The sequence below is a fragment of the Octopus bimaculoides genome, chromosome 27 (genome assembly GCF_046866305.1).
Source record: "Octopus bimaculoides isolate indiv1 chromosome 27, ASM4686630v1, whole genome shotgun sequence".
Taxonomy (NCBI): domain Eukaryota; kingdom Metazoa; phylum Mollusca; class Cephalopoda; order Octopoda; family Octopodidae; genus Octopus; species Octopus bimaculoides.
In genome coordinates, this window is record NC_142954.1 from 5,925,680 (window position 1) to 5,950,574 (window position 24,895).

At 37.1% G+C, this 24,895-nt stretch overlaps 1 protein-coding gene across 2 annotated transcripts in view; it reads right to left on the reverse strand.

Moving 5' to 3' along the window:
• Positions 1-20,403, reverse strand: part of LOC106882716 (uncharacterized) — a 30,525-nt gene extending 10,122 nt beyond the window's left edge. The window contains exons 1-11 of one of the 2 annotated variants that reach the window (XM_089343594.1): positions 20,327-20,403; positions 14,591-17,981; positions 12,582-13,228; positions 11,919-12,027; positions 9,265-9,392; positions 8,400-8,505; positions 6,825-7,052; positions 6,245-6,348; positions 4,651-4,785; positions 3,448-3,597; positions 1,583-1,682 (exon numbers count right to left, since the gene is read on the reverse strand). In XM_089343594.1, coding sequence (XP_089199720.1) covers positions 1,583-1,682; positions 3,448-3,597; positions 4,651-4,785; positions 6,245-6,348; positions 6,825-7,052; positions 8,400-8,505; positions 9,265-9,392; positions 11,919-12,027; positions 12,582-13,228; positions 14,591-17,981; positions 20,327-20,329 — 5,101 coding nt within the window. In that variant the 5' untranslated portion in view covers positions 20,330-20,403. Of the gene's footprint in view, positions 1-1,582; positions 1,683-3,447; positions 3,598-4,650; positions 4,786-6,244; positions 6,349-6,824; positions 7,053-8,399; positions 8,506-9,264; positions 9,393-11,918; positions 12,028-12,581; positions 13,229-14,590; positions 17,982-18,881; positions 19,271-20,326 lie in introns of those variants that run through there. The other variant, XM_089343593.1, reaches the window with a different exon arrangement.
• Between the last annotated feature and the right edge of the window lie 4,492 nt (positions 20,404-24,895).

The window sequence follows — 24,895 nt, forward strand, 5'->3', positions numbered from 1 at the left end:
AACCAAATTACAACAGGTATATAGCCCATTTTTTGTTCTATAGTGCATTGTTGTACCATTCTAAACTTTTGTTCTTTACAAACAATACACAATGCTTCAAGCAAACTACAATACTCTCCTATTACTGTTATGTTTTCACATGGTGAGCTTTATACAAAGACAAAGAGAGAATCACATATTACTGAAAAGTTTCTGTATCGAAAAAATTATTTACTGAATAAATTTTGTGCATATTATAGCCAAAAGAGGTTTTGCTAGATTTTACTGACCAGGACCAGTTTCCACGGTCGTTCAGCTTAACAACGTTCAGAGTGTGTTTTTTAATGCAATTTTAGACCATGGAGTGTGTTAATAGAAAACAAACCAACAATAATGAAGAATATGATGAAGTGTTGTTTGTTGGTACTCCGTCGCTTACGACGTCGAGGGTTCCAGTTGATCTGATCAACGGAACAGCCTGCTCGTGAAATTAACGTGCAAGTGGCTGAGCACTCCACAGACACGTGTACCCTTAACGTAGTTCTCGGGGATATTCAGCGTGACACAGTGTGACAAGGCTGACCCCTTTGAAATACAGGCACAACAGAAACAGGAAGTAAGAGTGAGAGAAAGTTGGGGTGAAAGAGTACAGCAGGGTTCGCCACCACCATCCCCTGCCGGAGCCTCGTGGAGCTTTAGGTGTTTTCGCTCAATAAACACTCACAACGCTCGGTCCGGGAATCGAAACCGCGATCCTAAGACCGCGAGTCCGCTGCCCTAACCACTAGGCCATTGCGCCTCCACTTGATGAAGTGTATACTGATGGTAATAGTGTGATGATGATGATAATGGTGATGACGGAAGTGACTGACAATGTCATCATGTGATTGGTAGTGGTTATAACAGCAATGATTAATGATGTTAGCACTGATGCGATCATTATCGTCATTTAACATCTGTTATCCATGTTGTCATGGGCTGGACGGTGTGACCAGAGCTGGCAAACTGTGTGGTGGGGGGGCCTGCTCCAGACTCAAGCTCGATTCAGGCCTGGTTTCTACGGCTGGATGCCAACCACTTTGCAGGGGGCGTGTCGGATGCTTTTACATGTCGGCCACAGGGGCACTTTTATGTGGCACTGCATGGGTGCTTATACGTGGCACCACTCTGAGTGCCTTACACAGCCAGAGGGATTGGTCTTAACACTTCTGCTGTGGAGTATGCAATGATAATAACGATGATTGTGATGATGATGATGATGATGATGGTGGTGGTGGTGGTGGTGGTGGTTGTAATGTTGTGTGTTGCATAAAGCGGTAGTGAGGAATTGTATGGGATGTAGTGTACCACTGCCACAAACTATGACTGAGCAACTCTGTGCTTGCCTGATCCGCTAGAAATAGCAGCCACATTTTCCATAGACTATAATCTACCTTCTTAAAAGAACGGGCATGAACAATTGGGTAATGTAGTCCTGCCTAGACTGTGTTTGAATAAAAAAGGCGGGGAGGTCACGACTGGAATGACTTTAATCTCAGAACTACTGGAACAAGCCTGGCCCGGGGGGGGGGGGGAACAACAGCAAGAAAACACTGGGATTTACCATGAGCCTTTTGTCTGTTTTCAATCAAGCGTCGCATTAACTCATCCACAGCACCATTCGATGGGGCACACAGCAGAATCTTACTCTGAGGCTTCTGTTCCTAAAGAAAAAACAAAAAAACATAAGAAAAGGGGTCAATGAAGGAAAAAGGGCAAAGATAAAGAAACCAAATAAAGCTCAAATCAAATCAACACCCTACAACAATAATAATAATAATATAAAATAATAATCCTTTCTGCCATAGGCACAAGGCCTGAAATTTGGGGGGGGGATAGTCAATTACATCAACCTCAGTATTCAATTGGTACTTATTTCATCAACCCCGAAAGGATGAAAGGCAAAGCCAACCTCGGTGGAATTTGAACTCAGAATGTAAAGACAGACGAAATACCACTAAGCATATTGCCCAGCATGCTAAGGATTCTGCCAGCTCACGGCCCTAATAATAATAATAATAATAATAATAATAATAATAATAATAATAATACTAATAAAAATAATAATAATACTAATAAAAATAAAAATAATAATAAAAATAATAAAAATAATAAAAATAATAATAAAAATAATAAAAATAATAATAAAAATAATAATAATAATAATAATAATGATAATAATAATAAAAATAATAATAAAAATAATAAAAATAATAATAATAATAATGATAATAATAATAAAAATAATAATAAAAATAATAATTAAAAAAATAATAAAAATAATAATAATAATAAAAATAATAATAAAAATAATAAAAATAAAAATAATAAAAATAATAAAAATAATAATAATAAAAATAATAAAAATAATAATAATGATAATAATTATGATGATGATGATGATAATAATAATAATAATAAAAATAATAATAAAAATAATAAAAATAATAATAAAAATAATAATAAAAATTAAAAAAATAATAATAAAAATAATAAAAATAATAAAAATAATAATAAAAATAAAAATAATAATAAAAATAATAAAAATAATAATAAAAATAATAATAATAATAAAAATAATAATAATAATAATAAAAATAATAATAATAATAATAATAACTTCTAACTTGTGCCTTGAGGCCTCTGGGTGAGATTTGAAGCCAACTTGTACAAATGTAAAACAAAAGTCAAACATAAAAGAATAATAAAAATAATAATAATAATAAAAGCCCGGATGCAGTACCAGGCAGTGGCTCTCATCGCTTCTCATCTTAACTGATTGGAAGTGTTATCATGTACATTGTTTTGTCTTGGTATAAAAAGATGGGCTACAGCAAATATTCTGCTCAATACCCACAGATTTGTTTGTCAGTTGTTTGACCTGACAAAGGTGAAAAGTTTAGAAATTTTGGAAACAAAATAAATGAAATTAAATTTTGTATACACATAAACAGAATAGGCTGAATTGCGTTTGCATGAAATTATCTGTGCTCGGTTGTCATGCGCAGAATTGTCGATTCCTGATTCACAATCGCTGAAGATGTTGTAAACTTAAAGTATGTTTGAGCATCATCTTTCACAACAGGCTCAGCCTCCATTCGGTGGGTGTTGACTGCAAATTTAGTGCTTGGACCAGTGAAATACACTCCTTCCACAAAAAAGCAAATGCTCCAGTTTGGTCAAACATAAATTGGATCAGGGCACAACAGTCAGATAGTAACAGATGATGGACGCAATGTAGCTATGCCTGCACCTACAAAAAATACAGATGTCCCATTCTCCACCTCCACCATCACCATATCCGTTATCTGCTTTCCTATGATTAAATGGGTTGGACAAGTCTTCTCCAACACAGGTAAACAATTAATGAAACAAACAAAAAAAAAAAAAAAAAAAAAAAAAAAAAGGCCAAAGTGTAAAGATTCTTACCTTGATTTTCTGTATCATTCCAATGATAGTATGAGACTTTCCAGTGCCTGGGGGTCCCTGAACCAAGCAGTAATTAGGTTTTGAGATGGGCAGGCATGCCATTTCAGCAGCTGCTCTGATGGCTTTCTTCTGGGAAATATTATAGTTGCCCTACAAACAAAGATTGTTAATTAACAAGCTGGCCTCATGCCATCAAAAATAACAGCTAAAAAAAAAAAAAAAAAAAAAAAAAAAAAAAAAAAACAACTAAATACTAAATACTGTTTATAAATTAATAAAGGACTGAACCAGTGCGTGTGTTTATTACCGGCATAATGCCTCTCCCAAGGTTTAATCGTATTTCTTTCAACACACGTATCCACATCAAGAATCTTGCACCCCAAATACACATACGAAATTATTTCATTAAATTCTTCATTAATTTCAAAATTAATTAAAATAAAGTCAGTGTTTTTTTTAACAGAAATATCCATATCCTAGTCATAGGATTTATCTTCCAGATTGTTCCATCTCCATCATGCTTTTCTTAACCCTTTTGACACCAACATGCCTAAGACCACCCTTGGGTCTATGATACAAACTTTCTACTTTAAATTGATTTAAATCAAAACTTCCCATTAAAATTTCATGCTAATTTAAGTTCCAAACAAATGATGACAAAATTATTTTAGCATAAAATTCTTCATTAGGCATAGGAGTGGCTGTGTGGTAAGTAGCTTGCTTACCAACCACATGGTTCCGGGTTCAGTCCCACTGCGTGGCACCTTGGGCAAGTGTCTTCTACTATAGCCTCGGGCCGACCAAAGCCTTGTGAGTGGATTTGGTAGACGGAAACTGAAAGAAGCCCGTCGTATATATATATATATATCTATGTATGTGTGTGTATGTATATGTTTGTGTGTTTGTCCCCCTCAACATCGCTTGACAACCGATGCTGGTGTGTTTACGTCCCCGTAACTTAGCGGTTCGGCAAAAGAGACCGATAGAATAAGTACTAGGCTTCCAAAGAATAAGTCTTGGGGTTGACTAAAGGCGGTGCTCCAGCGTGGCCACAGTCAAATGACTGAAACAGGTAAATGAGTAAATGAGTATTATCAAAATTAATTGAAATTAAAGAAGAGTACATCAACAAAAATATGGTCAGAAAGGGTTAAATTTAACAAATAAACACAAACAAGAAAAAAAGAGTAAAGTGTTTCTTACATTGACAGGAATAGCAGAATCGGTGACCAGTGCAGTGCCTTCTGCAGGGTTTAGAATGTGAGAATGCAAAGGATTCGAGATGAACTTCATCAGAGCTTTATATTGGCGGAGAAATGGAATTAAGGATGTCAAGAACTGCATAAGAAATATTAACAGCAGTTGTTAATTAATTATAAACAATTTTGAAACAAGGCAATTTTGGTTAAAGAACAAGTAATACATATTATATATATAAATATACATACATATGCATGCGTATGTGTGTGTGTGTATGTGCGGGTGACACGTAAAAGCACCCACTACACTCTCGGAGTGGTTGGCGTTAGGAAGGGCATCCAGCTGTAGAAACTCTGCCAAATCAGATTGGAGCCTGGTGTTGCCATCCGGTTTCACCAGTCCTCAGTCAAATCGTCCAACCCATGCTAGCATGGAAAGCAGACGTTAAACAACGATGATGATGATGATGATATATGTATATGTGTATGTATGCTACATAGATTTATATAAAAATATATATATATTATATACACCAAGCTCCAATCAGATTGGAGCCTGGTGTAGCCATCTGGTTTCACCAGTCCTCAGTCAAATCGTCCAACCCATGCTAGCATGGAAAGCAGACATTAAACGATGATGATGATGATACACACACACACACACACACACATATATATATATATATACACACACACATTTTAATTAAAGAACAAGTAATACATATATATATATAAATATACATATATATGCATGTGTGTGTATGTATATATATATATATATATATATATATATATATATAAATAGTAAATGAGTATATGCATATATACGTACAGGTATGTGCATACCGACATCCACCTGTATGTATAGGTGCATATCTGGGTACAGGACATTGCAAACAAAACGTACACAAGAAAACACACAAGCCACATAGAGAACATTTTCCTTCATCAGCTACCCCCATTATACATATATATACATATATATATATATATATATATATATATATATATATATACATATATATATATATACACACAATAGGGTGCTGAAAAGTTGCTGGCTTTCGGTAAAAGAAAATACAGGGAGATCAGTTAATTACGATTTTATTAAACATATATTCTCCTCTCAGATATTCACACACTTATTTGCAGCTGTCCTTCAGTTTTTCTAAGCTCTGTGAAAAGAACTTGGAATGTCGGGCTTCCAACCAAGCCTTCACAATATCCTTAAAGCTAGGAACTTTTCAGCACCTTCTTTGTACAAAGAAGCTTCTTTCAGTGGTTGGCATTTGAAAGGGCATCCAACATAGAAAAACCTTGCCAAAACAGATACAGTAGCCTGGGGTAATCTTCTACCTGGTTGGCTCTCATTAACCATCCTACCTGTGCAGCATGCATAGAAGACGGCTGTCAAACGATGATGATGATGATGACGATGATATCAGCACAGCGGAATTGATGTCATAAAAGCACTTCAGTAAAAAGCATTGGGGTTGATTTGTTTGACTAAAATTTATCAAGGCGGTGCTCCAGTAGGGCCGCAGTCTAATGACTGAAACAAACATAAGGCAAAAGATATAAAAATCAAATATTTTTACCTGAACTTCCAACAGGTTTGAAAAACAATGGGTAAGATTTCTACGGTGGCACTTAATGATGGCCCGAAATACTTTGAAATTCGGAATGGTTTTTGACCAAGAAGCTGGAATAGAGGAATCCAAAGAGAATAAAAAAAATATTTAGTGGAAGAACATTTGTTTGTGACATAGTAAATTAGTGTGACTTTGGTTCACCACTGATGCTTGGCCATTATTTACTGTCAGAGAAAAGTTAGATACGAGAGATGCCCGAACCTCTTCATGGACAAATAGGGTGGAGCATTTTTTTCACGATCTTTGATTTCATGGTGGGGGGTAGTGTGGGAAAGTCATGAATGAACCTCAAAATAACTGGTGTAGAGCTCTGTGACAATATCTTCTGTCTCCACAAATGCATCAATAAATGGGAAATATGGCAAAAAAAAAAACAAAAAGTACTAGACTTAAAAAAAAAAAGTTCCAGGGTCGATTTCTTCGACTAAAAAACCCATATGAAGGCAGTGCTCCAGCATGGCTGCAGTCAAATGACTGAAAGAAGCAAAAATATAAAAGAATAGATATATATATAGCCATTTCTTACCAAGATCAGGGAATCTATCAAAAATGTCACAGTGATAATGAGGTTTTTGGAAAGAAACACTTTCCACAAACCCAAACACTGGGTATTCACTGTTGATGCTGGAGCCTCCATGGTTACCACCACTGCTGGTGCTCTGACTTGTCGAATTCTTCACTCGAAGTTTCAAGATTATAAAGTCTCCCTCTGATATACAGTTGTTGGAGAACTGATCCATTTCTGACACCACACCTACAACAGAGAAAAAGCCACTCTACTGTAGTAGTAGTAGTAGTAGTAGTAGTAGTAGCAGCAGCAGCAGCAGTAGCAGTAGCAGTAGTAGTAGTAGTAGTATTTAATCCCCAGGGGGCAATACCACCCACTTTGGGAACCACTTATCTAAATTAAAAACTTCCCATCAAAACTTAATGTTATGCCCCAAATGCTAGCTATTTTAATTTAAGTTCATTATTTTCAAAATTAATTGAAATAAAAGCAGTGTATTTTAGCAGAAGTATGGTAAGGAAAGGATTATGAAGTGGAGGGGGGGGGGGGGTCTATGTTGTGATGGGTTAGATGCTGACTTGAAATAAGAAGTATTTTACTGCTGGATGCCTTTTCTGCTGCCAACCTTCACTTGTATTCTGAGGAATTAAAAAAAAAGACTTCAATGGAGTAGAGCTGTAAATAAATATACGCCATATTAAATGGGGCTTTAGCTTGCTTACCAACCACATGCTTCCAGGTTCAGTCCCACTGCGTGGCACCTTGGGCAAGTGTCTTCTACTATAGCCTCGGGCCGACCAAAGCCTTGTGAGTGGATTTGGTAGACGGAAACTGATAGAAGCCCGCCGTATGCATGTAAATATATATATATATATATATATATATATATATATATATATATATATGTGTGTGTGTGTGTGTGTGTGTGTGTGTGTGTTTGTACCCCCAACATCGCTTGACAACCGATGCTGGTGTGTTTACGTCCCCGTAACTTGGCGGTTCGGCAAAAAGAGACCGATAGAATAAGTACTAGGCTTACAAAAGAATAAGTCCTGGGGTCGATTTGCTCGACTAAAAGGCGGTGCTCCAGCATGGCCGCAGTCAAATGACTGAAACAAGTAAAAGAGCAAAAGAGAATGTTTTCAATGTGCACTTTCCGCAATTCAGCAACATTAAATATACTGCATACACATATGTATCTGTAGATTCACACACAAATCAGGATGTTGTCTAATGCAAAAACAGGTGCAGCAGACGCCTTTATTGCATGTATGGAAATAACAATCACGGAAAATATGTCCAACCATGAGAAATATTAATTTGGCTGGAAACAAGTCAGGGTTGGTGATAGGAGGGGCATCTGGCCATAGAAAATCTGCCTCCATGAATTCTGTTCAACTCATGCAAACATGGAAAAGAGGACATCAAATGACGATGGTGGTTCGCACACACACAGCCATGCATATGTAGAATGAGCTACTTTCATTTTTTTGGCAACCAAATTGAGTCACAAAACTTTGGTGGGCCCAGGACTAGTGTCGAAGACACACATCCAGAGTGCCACTGAATATATTAGTAAGAAAAGTGGTTTACCGTAGACAATGTAATCCACATGGCTAGGGCTGGCTTTGCGGACATTACTGCAGGCCACTTTTAAAATGCGGTCCTTCAACACAGTCTCCGAATAGTCCCGAAACACCTAGTGAAAGAAATGAAAACATTGTTAAGTTGTTGTTCTTTAACCCCCAGATCAGTCCCGAATGAACAGATCAGCAAACAAGGGTATTCATGAAGTGACAGTCCCATCTTTTTGTCTTTTTCTTGTGTATAATCTATCTTGGACTACATTATCCAATGTTTCTTATTTTCGCTGCAGTAGGGGTATGGATGTAATCGATTTACCCCTCTCCCCAAACCTGCTGGACTTGTGCCAAAATTTGAAGCCAATATTTCCAACATTAACTGAAACAGAGGCAGTAATTGCTACAGAAATATCCTAGTCATATAATTTAGCTTTCAAATCTTTCCATCAAGTTTGTCTTAACTCTTTTGATACTAAACCATCTAATTCTTTAGTCGCACAATTCGACCCCAGGACTTATTTTCTGTAAGCCTCGTACTTCCACTCACAAGGCTTTGGTCAGCCCGAGGCTATAGTAGAAGACACTCGCCCAAGTTTCCACGCAGGGGGACTGAACCCGGAACCATGTGGTTGGGAAGCAAGCTTCTAACCACACAGCCACACCTGCACCTGAATGATTTAAGTTTGTGTGAGTAACAAACACAAGTTAAGGTTGAAAATGAATTTTCCTGTTCAGTGGTGAACACTAAAAAAGGCGGGCAGAGAAATAGGAGAGGATGGAATGGGGGTGTTGCTTTGACTCACAGACCTGGAGCTGCTCATCGCCAGGCCCCATCCCAAACATATACAAGCAAGCAAAAAGGAAGTAACACTTACATTTTCCCAGATTTCTAACAAGAGCAGGGGCCGAACGACACTGACATACTCTGTGTAGGATGGGTAGCTCTGTAGGAGAGGAAACAGTTGATCTTTGGAGACGACTGGAGGAGATGTTTTTAGCGTGTCTGAAGAATAAGAAATAACAGTCAGAGAAACATGTTGATATAGCAATTGAATTAAGAATAGTAGAATAAAGGAATCACATTGGCAAAAGTTCTTGAAGTATAAGAGCAACAGATTAACCCATTGCCTGTTCAAAGTATTTTCTTTTATAGTTAATCCTTAACATCCGTGTTTGTTCCTGTTGGGTTTCAGTTGTTAGACATTAATTTGGTTGAGTTTTTGAAGGCAATTTCTTTTGTAGTTTAATGGTAAGGGAAGTAACTCTGAGTGATTCACTGGTAATGTCGATGTTCTACGGCTACCATGACAACCAGCGTTATTTCTAATGTAAAGTGTGAGTCTGAAAGCTGAGCCAATGGAGAGGGGTTGCAACCAGATGAAATCTCGAAGCGGTTTAAATGCACAAATCTCGGATCTTTTTTAAAACGGGGGCACCAGTTTTCATTTATGTTTTATGTAGTGTTTTTGGTACCGAAAGACTTTCAAACTTCGTATACTTATCTATTTTGTGTTATAGAACAGAAAAAAATTTTTGTATTCGAATTTATTTCATGTAAAAAATTGCCTTATTTCGATAATTTCTACTAATCACTGACGTCTATTCAGTTGAAAACAGTTAGCGCTGTAACGGTGTATATCGTATTAATCCCCTAACCCTAACTAGATTGTTAACCCTAACCGTAACCCTAACCCTAAAACTAACCCTAACTCTAAAATTGTTACACACACAGATATGCACAGCGTAATTTATTATATAAACAATATATGCGTATAAATTACGATTAAACCAGATGAAATATGTCACAGGGAATAACATTTTTATGACCGCCCAGCAGTAACTCTATTCGGCTGAATAGACGTCAGTGATTGGTTGAAATTACAGAAATACGACAACTTTAACATGGAATAACTTGCGATGTACGTTTTTTTGTTAAGAAGACTAAGAGTAAAAGATGTTTTATATGACACATTCTACCAGTGTCCCAAGTTTCAAAGTGTTTCATTAGTGTTTCGTTAAGAAAATACTGGTGCCCCTGTTTTAAAATAGATCCCAAATCTCTGATATCCAAGCGGCTAAGAAGAGTCAGCAGAAGGGCACCCAGGGGGTCATGATCTAAAAGCAGTCTGGCCTCACCTTAGAGTGTAAGAATTTAAGGGCTGAGACATTTGTCTGAGCAGGGGTGGGTCCTTCTCTGAAGACCTTCTGCTGTTCAGCTCTCTTGAGAGTTTCTTACCACTTAGTTGATGGGTAAAATATTTTATTGTTTGAGCCTAGATGATAAGCCAGGTGTCTCCTGTCTACCATAGGCACAAGGCCTGAAATTTGTTGGGAGGGGGTACTAGTCGATTACATCGACCCCAGTCTTAATTTATCTGGTACTTAATTTATCGACCCTGAAAGAATGAAAGGCAAGGCCAATCTCGGCAGAATTTGAACTCAGAACGTAAAGACAGACGAAATACCACTAAGCATTTCACCCGGCATGTTAATGTTTCTTATTTCTTTATTGCCCACAAGGGGCTAAACATAGAGGGGACAAAGGAGGACAGACAAAGGGATTAAGTCGATTACATCGATCCCAGTGCGTAACTGGTACTTAATTTATCGACCCTGAAAGAATGAAAGGCAAGGCCAATCTCGGCAGAATTTGAACTCAGAACGTAAAGACAGACGAAATACCACTAAGCATTTCACCCGGCATGTTAATGTTTCTTATTTCTTTATTGCCCACAAGGGGCTAAACATAGAGGGGACAAACGAGGACAGACAAAGGGATTAAGTCGATTACATCGATCCCAGTGCGTAACTGGTACTTAATTTATCGACCCTGAAAGAATGAAAGGTAAAGTCAACCTCGGCGGAATTTGAACTCAGAACATTAAAAGACAGGTGAAATATTGCTAAGCATTTCTCCCGGTATGCTAATGATTCTGCCAGCTCACCAGTTTTACAGATGATGCACCATATGTATCATCACCATTTAATGCTATGGGTTGGACAGCTTGACAGGAACTGGCAATGTCAGGGCCCACACCAGGTTTTATAGTCTGATCTGGCTTGCTTTCGACGGCTGGATGCCCTTCCTAAAGCCAACCACATTACAGAGTGTATTGGGTGCTTTTTATGTGGTACCAGCACCAGTGCTTTTAACGTGAGATCTTGGTTTTAGGATCTCGATTCTGTTATGGCAGGAAGTGAATCTATTTATTTAACCACTTGTTATCCCTAGCATTATGGCTGTTTCACATCTTCACGAAACAGCTGTAGTCCTAAGAATGTAAATATATTCACCTCATACCACTTAACTTTTTATGGTTTATATACTTCTCGAAACAGCTGTAGTCCTAAGGATGTAAATATATTCACCTCATACCACGTAGCTTTTTATGGTTTATATACTTCTCACGAAAAAAAATTTCATTGATCAGATCTGGATTTCAGCAGCACAGAACACTGCATTACATTTCTGCATATTTAAAACAAAGTAAATAAATAAAAAGCAAACATTGGAAAAGTAATTACGCACTTTGTTCTTGTAACCACTTGGTGTTCCATCTAAGTAAATACTTGAGTAGGTCTGTCTGCGCTTCCTGTTGGTTGGATCTTGACCAAGGAGATTGCTGGATTACCTCAACCTTTGATGACAGTAAAAATAATAAAAAGAAGAAAAAAAAAGATAAATTTAAAAAGAAATAAAGAAATCTCTATCAGAAGTTGTATTCCCATCCATTGCACTCTACTCTGCTAGAAACCACAAACCCATAGCAAATGCTATGGGCCTGACACCTACTACCAGACCCAGCAAGTGAAAAGTAAAAGGAGGCTACCACTGTAATATTTTTGATCATAATAGGCTGATCTGGGGACACATTAGATAATGTAGTCCTAGATACACTATGTCTGAATAAAATTTGGAATGGACAATGATCACTGCTGGAACATCTTCCATCATAGGCCTGCTGGATCAGGGCTTACCTGGGGCCAAACAACAACAAGGATAGACACATTAGATAATACAATTGTAGATATACTATATCTGAATAATAGATAGGATGGCCATAGATGGAACACTTCTCATCATATGGATGCTGGGTAAAACTTGACTCGGGGTTAAACAACCCCAAAATTATAAAAAAAAAAAAAAAAGACTAATAATTTCAGAAAGAAGATAACTTAGAGACTTATTTACCTTATTTACAGTGGAAAAAGTAACCCTTTTTTGGGTGTTTAAGGTATTTGAGGTGGATTGGTTGGTGTTTAGATAATTATGGCTGAGAGTGGATTTGGGATATGAAGTACATTTCGGTACCTCTGAAGAAAATGTTTGTTTAGGAACGGAATTATTGGATTTGTATGGCAATGGTGTAGTAGTGGTTGCTTGTGTGGAATCAGGCTTGGGTTTCTGAGAAGAATTTTTGATTTTGGGGATGTGGAATGAGTTGAAATCCTTAGCAAAACATTTGTTGCTGTTTTCAAAGAGTGGCAATGGTTTCAGTAATGATGTGGAGCTGGGAAGGGCATGTTTGGATTGAGAAATTTTACTACTGCTGCTACTGTTGCAACTATAGTTCGTTTTCTGGTTGTTTGGAAGTGTGGGACTGAGAGGAGTAGGAGGGGTAGGAGGAGGTCTGTTCTGGGTGGAGCTGCCAGGAATGGCAGTATCTAAAACAGGGGAAAAACGTCGTTTTATGTCTTGGCTTTCTTCAGGATGACTTTTGATGAGAGTTTCTGGCAACGGCCGGCGTCTTTTCGGTGTTTCTATGAGAGGAAGACCCAGTTTTTTAATTTCGTCGGCATCAGGTAAGGTGACGTCCGAGCTGAGCGAAGCTGACGAACCTAACAAGAGAGGAAAGACAAAAGAAACCTTATTAACCCGTCATGCACTGGAGGGGTTGAAATTACACAAAACACCATCTGCGCTGTCCATGAAGGATAGGAATGAAAGTAGGGGAATTAAAACATTGTAGGAGGGATTACTTTTACAAACTCTTAAAGGACAGTATACATTTTAATATTTTTAATATTCTTAATATTTTTTAATATTTTAATTAATATCATCGTTTTTAACACGTATATAATAACTCCATTCATCTCTGAAGAGCGGAATTATTGCCAGTATGCTTATCTATAATGATTACATTGTCGTAGCAATAATGTTCGTGAAACGATCGTCAGATGCTTTTTAATTTTTAGACTTTCATAATATTTATACTCAATTACACATACATTTTTATATACATTTATATACGCATGCATTTTTATGTACATCTATATTTTTTTATATATATTTATATTTTGTACATCTTAAATTTTAATTTAATTATAATTCAAAATATTACTGTGTCACATTAAACATATATCTTTCAAAATTTGGATATTGATTTCCTGTGAATTATTATTAATAATTTTATAGATTTATTAATGATATAAAAACATATATATATCTATTTGCTCAAAGTAATAGAGCACTTAATATAAGCTCAATAAAATATTCCTTTTGAATATTCTTTATAAAATTTATATATATATATATATATATATATATATATCATCATCATCATCATCATCATCGTTTAATGTCCGCTTTCCATGCTAGCATGGGTTGGACGATTTGACTGAGGACTGGTGAAACCGGATGGCAACACCAGGCTCCAATCTAATTTGGCAGAGTTTCTACAGCTGGATGCCCTTCCTAACGCCAACCACTCAGAGAGTGTAGTGGGTGCTTTTACGTGTCACCCGCACGAAAACGGCCACGCTCGAAATGGTGTCTTTTATGTGCCACCCGCACAAGCCAGTCCAGGGGCACTGGCAACGATCTCGCTCGAAAATCCTACGGGAGCCAGTCAGGCGGTACTGGCAACGGCCACGCTCAAAATGGTGCATCTATATATATATATATATATATATATATATATATATATATGACACACACACAAACATATGTATACATATATATATATATATATATATATATATATACATATATATATATATGTGTGTGTATACATATGTATGTGTATATATATATATGTGTATATGTGTGTATATATATATATATATATATATATACAGCAATTCTGCTAATTCACTACCTGATGAACCAAAGGAATATATTGGTTTTCACTCCCCCACCCCCACAACAGAATCCCAGCCGACCTACATTGTTTCCCTTAGCAATTTTTAAACAATGCTTACCAACTGCAACAGAAGAACTTTTGGTCCACTTGGCTGGAGTTTTATCCAAACTCATAAAAAAGAATCGATCTTCAAGTTGATTCTTTGCACTGCTAATGCCTTCGCTTATCACTTTCTCCTTTGTCTCCTTCAAGTTCTTTGATGATGATCGCTTCTTCTTTGGCAGAGTCGAGTCTTTGATTGAAAGATTGGTAGGGTGGAACAATTTCGTAGGCGACTTTTCAGGACTTTTAGGCTTGCTTTTATTATCCATTTTCGTTTGCTGAGGTTTGAACCTGTCACGTATTTCCTTTCTGGATTTCAGTCTTTGAGGTTCAATCTCGGATGCTTTTGCAACAGGCTTGGGACACACGGATTCATCTTCGTCAGTACCTTCACACAATTTTAACAGAAAGTCTGAAAACTTGGGATCAGATTCATGCTCCCCTTTTTCCACACCTTCCATTTGTTGTAGAGTAACACTGCTGCTTACCGTTCCAATGCTGCTGGGTTCGGTTGCCGCCAGACCCAAAACAAAATCATTAAAAGAAGAGTCTGTTGTTGGAGTAGCAACTTTACTAGAATTAACTGAATCCACTTGTGTCGCTGCCAAAAATAGGTTGTCATCATCATCATTGTCATCACTGGTAGCTTTTGGCTTTGAAGTTGAATTCTTTCTGGGTGCTTTTGGCTTTAGGTGAACTGGAGGGATACAATGTTGACTTTTAGAACTCTTGGATGTAAATGGTTCGTCCACCTGGGTTTCTTTCATATAAAACTCTTCCTGCTTTTCAATGTTGATCCTTAAAGGGCATGAATCATCAATCTGGGTCGCTACAGAAAATAAACTGTCGTCACTATCATAATCCTCATTTCTCTCTTTACAATGATGAATATCCAATTTTAGGGCTGAAGGCTTGAATTTTGTTGGTTGCAGAGGAATTTTGAAGCTGTTAGCTTTAGGTGAAGGAAATTTTGTTCTTGTATTAGATTGAAGTTTGTCAACTTGAGTAGCCTGAAAGTAGGGGTCATCTTTTCTCTCATCATTTTGACAAGGTAAAGGATGATCTATTTGAGTAGCTATCGAAAACACACTGCTATCGCTATCAGAGTCTTCATCAACATCTTTATAAGAAGTACTTGAATGTTGAATGGAAGTAGGGGTCATTGTTTTCTTTAAATAGGCATCAGAAGGAATACCTTTTGATTTCTTTTTCAGATGAGGAAACTTCGGTGTTTTAAATTCACTTTCTTTTGTTCTAAGAACCTGCCTGCTATTTGTCACAGAAGCTGACGCTTTGGGAGACAAAAAACAATTCTTTATTTGATGCCCACCCTTTGGAACAGCGTCGTTATCGACTTGGGTTGCTACAGAAAACTGGCTGTCATCACTATCGGAATTATTATCATTTGTACTTAGTAGCTTTTTACTTTTGGCTGAATAAATTGACTTTGATTTAAATTTGAAACTGGTTTTCCTCGGCACAGAATCAACCTGAGTGTTTTGCATATATAACCTATCATCATCATCATCATCATCATCACCATCATTATCTGCATCATTGTCATTAACTAAAAATATATTATGATCAACCTGTGTAGCCATTGAGTAAATGCTGCTATCGCTGTCAGAATCTTCATCAGTGTTTTTCCAACAAGGTTTCCAAAGTTTGCCTTTGGTTTTCTGTGTTACCCTTGACAGAGATGGTGTGGAAGTGTTGGCATTACCAAATAATTTTTTGGCAATGACTGGTGTTAAGGAGTCCCTTGCAGTCTTGGAGGAGCCCTCTCCCAAGTCTTCTACTGTCTTGGATGAGTATTTTGGTGTTTTTTGTGATAGTTTGGAACATCGACTTATTTCTGGGCTTTTTTTTTTTACCTTCCTATTCAGTTGTCCTTCTTTGAATAAATTTTCTTCAACCTGAGTAGCACACATATATAATTCATCATCATCATTGAGTTCAGCATCACCATCATCATCAAAAACCACATCATTAGATACAGAGTGTTTTGTAAGGGATTTCTCATGATCTCCCTGTTTCGTTAACCACTGACTGACTGTCTTGGTAACCTTAGAAGTTTTCAAAGGACAACATTGTGTATCATCATCATCATCATCACTTGTGGAGGATGAAAATCTGTTAGAATACACTTTACGTTTTAAAGGAAATATTGTAGGCTCCATGTATTTGCCACCTGATGTGTCATCCTGTTTAACACAAACATTGGTAGGTTTATCCCTTGCAACAGTGGAATTTGGTTTTGTGGATTCTCCCCATTCTTCAAATAGATTAAGGGTGTCTTGAGAATCTGGTTTCTCTTGCTTTATATGTAACTGATGATATAACTGGGTATCTTCGGGATTACGTGTGGCTTTTCCAGTTCCTTTATCACTTGAACCCGGTTCAAGTTTTACTGATGGAATATCAAACATTAACGAATTGACTTTACTATTCTCAGAATGTCTAGAATGTTCTTCGGCTTCTTCTTCTTCTTCTTCTTTCTTTATTTTGTGTTTAGTCGAGACATCATTGCCATAATCTGCCAAAGAATCAGGAATTTCCTTTTTAATCTCTTGACAGAATTTCGATTCTTCTTTGGAAAACTGCACATTGGCATTGACAAAGCTGATATTATTTCGGTGATGAGGTTTCTTTGAAGACTCTCCATCCATTCCTCTTCTGTCAAAATCCTCCTCCTCTTCATCCTCATCATTATCATCATATTCTCCGTCACCAACTTCATTATCATCATCAGAGATAAGAATAATTGCATCTTCCTGAGAGTAATTAAACAACACTTCAGAATCATAATTATTTTCGATAATGTCTATTATTTCAGGACATTCCTCTTCATCGGCTATGCCAGGAACATTGTCAACAAGTGTTGTTTCTTCTTTGTCGTTTTCTTCATCATTTGTATTATCCGACATAGGTGGCGTTAAATTCGGCAGAGTATCATCAGAATCACTGTTAACCGAAGTGGATGATTCATCAGAAACGTCTATTACAGTGCCACGACATGTTGTTTGGCTTTTGTTCTTTGATAAATCAGAAATACCTTGTGTTGTTGACTTTGTTATGACTTCACCAAAGTCAAAGTTCTGTACATGAAATCTTGTGGGCCGCAGTTTCTTTTGGTCTTTGCTCTTGGAATCAGAAAGTTTAGATTTTTTCTCAGAAGGTTCATACTCATCGCTGTCATTCCATTTACACATTGATAGTTTCTGGGAATTGAATTGTGGTTTGAAACTTACATCACCCACACGCTTCGTACAAGGCTGAGATGATGGCAGATCTTTGCTCTGGGACTGCCGCCAGTTTCTAAAGCAATTAAAACAGGTACAGATGACCTTTTTTCTTCCAGACACTATGCAAATCTCACCTTCCTTTTCTACTTTTGTTTCTTCTTCCTGTCAATGACAAAAAAAAAAAAATATATAAATATATATACATATAAGTGAAAAGAGATAAAAAAAAAAAACAAGAATATACATATACACGGTGGTGCATCAGCATGGCCGCAGCTCTGAGCTGAAACTTTGAAATGAAATGAAAAAATACACAGATACATACACATGAGTGCGTTTGCTTTTATTTCCATTTTTCCCAGGCTGGCAAGAATTAGCTAAAACTTACTCAGGCAGAATTTGCTTCAGTTGGATGCTCTCTCTGTCACCAACCCTTGCCCATTTTCTGTGAGTCAAACGTCAGAAGGTAAGACTTTGGTTTACAAGAGAAAGTAATGAAGGATACTGGGATCTTTTTTAAAACGGGGGCCACATTTTTCATTAACGAAACACTTTGAAACTTGGAACACTGGTAGAATGTGTCATATAAAACATCTTTTTCTCTTAGTCTTCTTAAAAAAAAAAGAAATCCATAAACTATTCCATGTTAAAGTTGTATTTCTGTAATTTCAACCAATCACTGACGTCCATTCAGCCGATATACATTAAGTGCCGACTACATAAACAAACGATTCTGAAACAATTAACCCTAACCCATATGAGGTGTGTCAATTGTCAACCCACCTCGCCACATTCCACTAGAATCCTTTCGTCCTTGTCTTTGAATCTGCATTTCTCGGCAACATTCTTTAGTCAGGACAGGAAGTTGTCAATCGTTTCTTGTGGGTCTTGTTTCAGGCCCTGGAATTCATACCTATGAATTCTATGGTTTGATCTGGACTCTAGGTGCCTTTCAGATTTCTCTAAAAGTGCGTCTGGAGTATTGCAATCCGATTCTGACATGTCCCAACTATTGAATAGGTCTAGACCCTTCTCTCCCGTCCATAAAAGGATGTAGCTTACCTTTTCATCGGCAGTTGTACCTTTAAGGAAGCTTTTGAAAGCCAGTTGAGTTTTCTGTCTGAATTTCTTGAATGCTTCCACGACATCATCGGCGTCCCAGTTCATGGGCGGATGTAGATTCATCTGTACAGTGACGGGGTCCACTATTTCGGATCCTCGTGTGTGTGTGTGTGTGTGTGTGTGTGTGTGTGTGTGTGTGTCTGAAGACGAAGCGATTTAATTTGTTAGATTATAGGTTTGCTGTAAAGGCACGGTCTTCGATTAAGTATTTATCGCTGCCACCATATTATGTATTCGTTTGGTTCGTGTTGGGATAACAAACAACTCACTGAAGGCGGAAGTAATAGTCTCACTTTAATAGTTTCAGTATTAAAGTGAAAATATCTCACATTACAATAGGGCGTTCCTATAAGTAGGTTATCTCCCTTGGCTAGGCGACGCTCCATGTACACAATTAAACTTCCACAGATTATCCACGCTATTGTTTCACTTTTGATACGTAATACTGAAATAGCGGAGGAGATATGATATTGCTCTGCTCGCACTAGGCAAGAAGTTAAAAGTTCTTTTGGCTTATGATTTTTTTTTTTTGCATATTCGTAATCTCCGACATCTAGAACGTAGGAATATGAAAAAGTTTTTTTTCAAAGGAATCTGAAAGAAACTTTTTTTTTTTAAATGCATTTTTTAACGAGAGGTGCGAAATTGCATTAGCCCCTTCAACAGGTACTTAATTTATCGACCCCGAAAGGATGAAAGGCAGAGTTAACTTCGGCGGGATTTGAACTCAGAACGTAAAGAGCAGCAAAGCATTTCCTTTTCTTTTCCGGCGCTTAAAAGACTCTGACAATCTACCGCTGTTAGTAATTTCTAATTTACATACGAGGCCAGCAAAGTTGTAGAAATAAAATAAAGCAGGAGTCAAGTACCCGAGTCAATTAAAGTATTCGTTAAGTACCCGAGTGAGCTATAGTTTATTGACTCCGAGAACAACAGTTGGATAGGACGGGATTTAAACTCAGAACATCACACAGGAGGGGAACAAACACTACAAGACATTTCACCCGACGCTTAATGAAAACAAAATATCTTTAAAAAAAAAACAGATAATAAAGACAAGTTTATAACAGAAATCGAAGCATGTATGGCTAAATATGTGTGTATGCATACACACATCTATTTATATATATATATATATATATAATAATAATAATAAGTTAGCTTACCAATTATTTTTGTTGGTAGTTAATTTATAATATATATATATATATATATATATATATATATATATATATATACTGTGTGCACATCGATTTGAACTGCCACATGCAAGAATAATTCTTCTATAGATTAATACCAAAATGAAACCAGTTATATATCAGTCGACAAAGACTTTAACTTGATGCAAGGTTATTTTAACGAGAACAAAATTAATGTCAACTTACCATTCCTCTTAAAATAAAAGTATTCAGCGTTGGAAGGAAATCGTTTCAAGTTTTGGCCATTTCTTTATTTTGGCAATAACGGTGTCACGGTTGATAAGACACCCTCTAAATAATTGTCCGATAACCATGACATTTCCCCCGCCTTTACTGCAGATTAACCTGAATAATCTGTGGGTTAGATAAAAGCTGGTAAACCTGACATGTTAGAAACAAGTTTTCAAAATTTTAATACGCATAATCAAAGAAAAAATTTCAAAATTTCAATCCGTCCCCCACCGGAAATCTGACAAGCTAGAAACAACAGCCAAGCCGAGGATCAACTTTCTAAATACGAATTAACAAAAGGCGTAGGAGTGGCTGTGTGGTCAGTATCTTGCTTCCGACCCACATGGCTCCGGGTAGCAAACTACTTACCACACAGTCACTCCTGCGCCTCTCTCTCTCTCTCTCTATCTCTACCTATCTATCTCTATCTCTCTCTCTCTCTATATATATATATATATATATATATATATATATATATATATATCATTACAATTAAATGGGTAAAGGATTATCAATTTATTAATAAATTAATAATTAATAGTTTTTACCAAGCCCTTCGGCATGTAAACACCATTATCGATGAAGAACTTATTTAAAAGTTCTTATACATTTATAAACATAATTAAGGGATCAGCAACAGTTGCTTCACCACATACCGAAGTTCAGAAATAGCAGCTAAAGTGCTATTTAGCTGCTATTTCTGAACTTCGGTATGTGGTGAAGCAACTGTTGCTGATCCCTTAATTATGTATATATATATATATATATATATATATATATATATATATATATATATATAATTTTAATGTTGAGGATGCGTTTAGCTCATTAATATATTTTTGTAGGGAATTTTTGTGGTGGTGGGGGGGGGGTCCTTTCATTTATTTTAGTTTTTTTTACAGATCAGTTTTTAAAACGCTATCTTCTAAGCTTGGGAAAGGCAAGCAGGGGATGCAATATTGATTTAGCACCCTCATAAAATTTTAGGAGATGCAATTGCACTCACTGTTCCAGAGCCCTTGATTCCATCCAGGAACGAATATATACACCACAGAAAGTGTGTGTGTGTGCATATGACTTAGTGTTTGCGCTATGTTGGTCCTTCACCACTGTTCAACGACCAGTGTTAGTTTTTTTTTTTTTTTTTGGTGTCCCTGTAACTTAGCAGCTTGACACACGACATCGATGAAACAAGTGTTAGGCTTTAAAAAAAATAAATCATGGGATCGATTTGTTTCAACTAAACCTTTTAAGGGTGTGCTCCAGCATTTCCGCAGTCCAATGACTGAAATAAGTAAAAGATATAAGATGGAATATGAAAGGTACGTAGATTACGATAATTTTTTTTTAAATTCTTTAATATCTTGTCGTTAAGATAATCGTAATCAAAACGAAATTATACCATTATAATCTGCCCTCTGGAAAATGTGTCTCTGAAAAATTTCTGTTAAAAAAATATGTATTTTAAAGAAATTTATTGGAGAAGAAAATCAGTGAGAGATACAGGTCTATAGAACGTCCATTAGGTATGGTGCCGGGTGAGGCCATCTTTCGATTTGACTTGCAGAGAACTGTCATTTGGGTCTGCTGGTTTTGTTCATTAATTTCCGTATTTATTTAGTTTTGTTTTCATGACGCGTGGAAGGTGACATTTATGTAAAAATTAACACTTCCTTCTCCAAGCCTAGATTCGAAACCGAATCTAAGAATTCTCCGTCGCCCAAACACGACAATCAACAAGCGCGAAAAACAGGTTTTCTTTGTCCTGTCAAAAAGTGATTAATGATCTCCCTTTAACCTTCGACCTTATAATATCAGGCGAAGTTCAACTGGACAGCATCTGACCTATTTAGGTACAAACTCTGCTGCAGTATGTATGTCCTTCTAGCTGCCACGATTCTTATAAATAGAGTGGTCAGCAAGATAGCGGACACACGGCCAGAGACACAGACAGACAGGGAGACTGCTACTATGAGACAGAGATTTTTCGCCGGTCAAGCAAGATGAGAGAACGAACACACACACGAACATATCCTGGTTCCATCATTTTTCTAGCAACTCGAAGCAAGTTGTTAAAATTGAATGAAATTTGGCAAATATTATTTATTAACACCAACAAATAAAAAAATGTTATAGTTAAAACAGTTATCGCCTTCTCATTTCTCAGGCAAACACATGCCTATCGCACCGACACTAAACAAAAACATACCACATTTTGGTGACTCCACTACATTTACTTTGAAGAGAGGGGAGAAAGTGAAAGATGTATGTACGTGTATCTGAAATGAACGTGTGTGTATGAAAGGGGGAGAGTGAGTGCCACTTAGACATGCATGCAAAAAAATATTGGCACTCCGTCGCTTACAACGTCGAGGGTTCCAGTTGATCCGACCAACGGAACAGCCCGCTCGTGAAATTAACGTGCAAGTGGCTGAGCACTCCACAGACACATGTACCCTTAACGTAGTTCTAGGGGATATTCCGCGTGACACAGTGTGACAAGGCTGACCCTTTGAATTACAGGCACAACAGAAACAGGAAGTAAGAGTGAGAGAAAGTTGTGGTGGAAGAGTACAGCAGGGTTCGCCACCATCCCCTGCCGGAGCCTCGTGGAGCTTTAGGTGTTTTCGCTCAATAAACACTCACAACGCCCGGTCTGGGAATCGAAACCGCGAGTCCGCTGCCCTAACCACTGGGCCATTGCACCTCCACATGCAAAAAACAAATACATACATGACAACACACCCCTTCACTCACTCCCTACATACATATTTTACTTTCTCCGGTCTTGCATTTTGTGCTCTGATTTCAAAGCAAATGCCTTCCATACGTCAAGAAAACGAAAGTAAATAAATAAATAAATAAAAATTACGAAAATTGGTCCAGATGGACTATATGTAATCTGAACCTTTCCCCCTTATTTTTTAAAAATTTTTTTACATTTTAGGCTATGGCGATTCCGATTCTGAAAAAAAATTTTCAAAAATCTCAATTTCAAAATTTCGATTCCCCCCCCCCTGGTTTTTATATAGATCCACAGGGTAAACCTAACTCTAACTCAAACCCTAACCCTAACCCTAACCCTAAACCTAACCCTAACACTAGTTTTGTGAGATTTGGCTGTTATTTCTAGCATGTAAATAGCCTGCTTGGTGGGGGGGGGGATTGAAATTTTTCAAACAATTTTTTTTCAGAATCGGAATCTGGATAGCCTAAAACGTGGGATAACGTAAAAAAAATTAATTAATAAGGAGGGGGGGGAAAGGTTCAGATTACATTATAGTACGTCTCTACCAAAAAAAAAACTGAAAAAGCATAAAACATCAATTCAACACCAAATTGGTCGCACTGAAAGTAAGCCAGCACATTCGTGGCATTACGACGGGCGATGGCGAGACTAAAGCGTTGGAAAAGCCAAGCGCTCTCACGGGCATCACATGCCAACGATCACAAGAACTTTGCCAAGCACTTGGTGTTGAATTAGTGGGGTTTTTTCTTTTCTTTCTTCGTTCTCCCTCTTTTTTTTTTTTTTTTTTTTTGCTTTTTCCTTTTGTAAAATGTATCCTTGTTCATATTTTGAATAAAAATGGGATTTTTCTGATTTGACGGGCAACACTTTTCATTTATGTTTTATGTAGTGTTTTTGGTACCGAAACACTTTTTTCAATCTTCGTATACTTGTATATTTTGCGTTATAGAAACTTCAACATGAAATAACTTATTAAGAAGAAATTTTGGCACTATCATGCTATTAGCTGTCAGAAGTGAAAGTGTTCACTGCTAGTGAAGTATCTGTCTGTCTGCCTCATGCCTGTTGCTGGCCTGTCGATTCTTTGGCTACTGACAGCTAATACCATGACTGGCCGGAGCGAGCTATATGTCTGTCTGTCTGTCTCTCTCTCTCTCTCTATCTATTACTCGAAAGTTATTGGAACAAATTTGACACCTATATCCATGCGTTTGAAAACACAGAGTATAAGGGTACTCGCGCCCGCGCTAGCTAGTCGTGAGTGGTCGATCCTATTATTTTAAAACTTCAAACTTCATTTGTTTTCTATTTTGATAAATTCTCTCTGTTGAAAATTATATTTTTATATTTTAAATAATTTGCAATTTCAGGAAATATGTTTTTATATTAAATTTGTGTTTTCTACTCACGACTAGCTAGCGCGGACGCGCGAACTTTCGAGTAATAGATAGATAGATAGATAGAGAGAGAGAGAGACAGACAGACAGACATATAGCTCGCTCCGGCCAGTCATGGTATTAGCTGTCAGTAGCCAAAGAATCGACAGGCCAGCAACAGGCAGACAGGCAGACAGACAGATACTTCACTAGCAGTGAGCACTTTCACTTCTGACAGCTAATAGCATGATAGTGCCAAAAACTGTAGTCTTCAATTTGGTTGTCGAGAGAGAGGAGCAAGAAAAAGCGCAAAGTGACAGAGAGAAAGAGAAATACAAATGAGAGCGAAGTAGAGCAGGAGAAAGAGCGAGAGTTATCGCCCTTACATTATGATGTTGT